This window comes from Neltuma alba, unplaced genomic scaffold (assembly GCF_004799145.2).
Source record: "Neltuma alba isolate B1F8T4 unplaced genomic scaffold, ASM479914v2 tig00002707_pilon, whole genome shotgun sequence".
NCBI lineage: Eukaryota > Viridiplantae > Streptophyta > Magnoliopsida > Fabales > Fabaceae > Neltuma > Neltuma alba.
Window position 1 is genome coordinate 56,904 of NW_021632978.1, and position 1,954 is coordinate 58,857.

Here is a 1,954-nt window from a genome sequence, read left to right on the forward strand (position 1 = left end):
ATACATCCTACAGGCAAATAACATTGCCCCTTTTGAGCTTGGAGAGTCCAAGACAAAGGTTCTTGCCTTTAGGATTACACAGCTGCACAAGATGAGGATCCCTCTACCTTTTAAACCCTCACAAAAGGTACCTCAGAAGGATAAAGGGAAGCAATCAGCTGTCAGCACCTCTAGGACTTAGGATGAGGCTGAATCCACTGCAGCTCCTTTTCATGCCCCTGGATCCTCATTCATGGAGAGATCTCTCAGGGAGATACTTCTCGGGGAGATATTTCAGGCCAAACTTCAAGAGTTTGAGAAGAGAGTTTATGTCATTGCTCGAGAATATGGGGAAGTCTCAAATAGAAAATTTGAGGGCATTTCCAAAATCCTAGACCTTCACCGATAAGCAATGATGGTTTTGGAAAAGGAGGTTTCTCAGAGATTTGATTATGTTGACAAAGAGATTCGAGAGCTCAAAGGGATGGTAGCCTCTCTCTGCAACAACTTCTATGCCCCCAGTACTACTTTTAGCTTTGAGGACTTACTCCATCATCCCCCATCTCCTCCTCATCATGCGCCTGGACCTTCTACCTCCACTATACCCACTTCTCCTCTTTCCACTTCATCACCAGTACCGCCTACCTCTCCCACTCCTTCTCCTGCTTTGGCCCTGATCACTGTTCCCCAGCCAGTTCCTTCTCTTCATATTCCACCACTCTCTCCACTCTCTCACCTTCCCCCTCTTCCTATTCCCCAGTCCATTCCTACTGTGTCTACTCCTTCCCCTTCTTCATCTGATGCTGACAAAAAAGGGCAGAAGGATTTTGATGCTTAGAGTCTCTTTTTCTCTGATGTGTTTTTATTTTTTCTTATGTTTAGCTCCTTACTGTTATGTGTTCTGAGTTTACCGACTTTTACTGATATATTTTGATAGTTCATGCCTTCAGTAAAGTATATTTTTACTCTGATCCGTCTACTGTTTTAATTTTACTGTTTCTGATATTACTTGATTAATATTTCTTACCTATGTTTTGTCATCATCAAAAAGGGGAAGAATGTTAGGATTAAGGTTTTGATGATAACAAAGTGAGTAATTTGTGTTTCAATATGTTTGATCGATCAAGGTTTTATCGATAAGCTGATAGATAATATCTCTGTTTAATCAAGTAAACTTAGCAGAAACTTTGATCAATAATGTGTTAGATAATGTGTTGATCGATCATTCTTAACTTAGTCAAATATGGAAATCTGGAATAAATTATCGATCACTTGATCGATAATCAGGATGATCGAATATCGGGATACAAATTTGATAGGTATTTATCGATCACATGATCGATAAACCAATTATCGATGAGAAGATAGATAAATGGTAATATGCTTTACTCATTCTATGTTTTGTTTTTGTCGCCATTTATTGATCACATTATCCATCAGCCATTTATCAATAATATGATCGAACATTGCCTCATAACTTTACGTGCAGGTATTTATTTCAGTAAATTATCGATTACCTGATCGATCAGAAAATTATCGATCACATGATTGATAATCAGCATATCTTTACTAGATCATGGCTCTTCGATCACCGGATCGATAATCAGATTATCGATAATATTATCGATAATCACACTTCATGTTTACCTTGTTTTCACATAACATGATCGATAAATCAGCTCTTTGGTTTTACAAGAATAGATCTCTTTATTGATAACATTATCGATCAACCTTTTATCGATCACCTATTCGATCAACTTACATAGCCTGTGTTTTCACTAAATACACTTTTGCTTATTGTTTATTGATAAGGTTATCTATCATCTGTTTATCGATAAAGTGTTCAAAAATTAGTGATTCAAAATTTATTTCTATAACACTTTATTTATCGATAACCTGATCGATCAACAAGTGTTCGATCACTTATTCGATCATGAGATGATTTCAGTTTAAACTTTAACTAGTCTCGATGTTT

At 36.9% G+C, this 1,954-nt stretch overlaps 1 protein-coding gene across 1 annotated transcript; it reads left to right on the forward strand.

Annotated features, from left to right (window-relative positions):
* Nucleotides 1-463: 463 nt before the first annotated feature.
* On the forward strand, nt 464-817 carry LOC114735760 (proline-rich receptor-like protein kinase PERK2). Its single transcript, XM_028923504.1, has one exon. It carries the CDS (start codon nt 464-466, stop codon nt 815-817), a length of 354 nt encoding a protein of 117 aa, XP_028779337.1.
* The last annotated feature ends 1,137 nt before the right edge of the window (nt 818-1,954 follow it).

What these genes read in the sequence shown, in the direction of transcription:
- LOC114735760 (XM_028923504.1), top strand. Translation starts at nt 464, where the DNA reads ATGGTAGCCTCTCTCTGCAACAACTTCTATGCCCCCAGTACTACTTTT.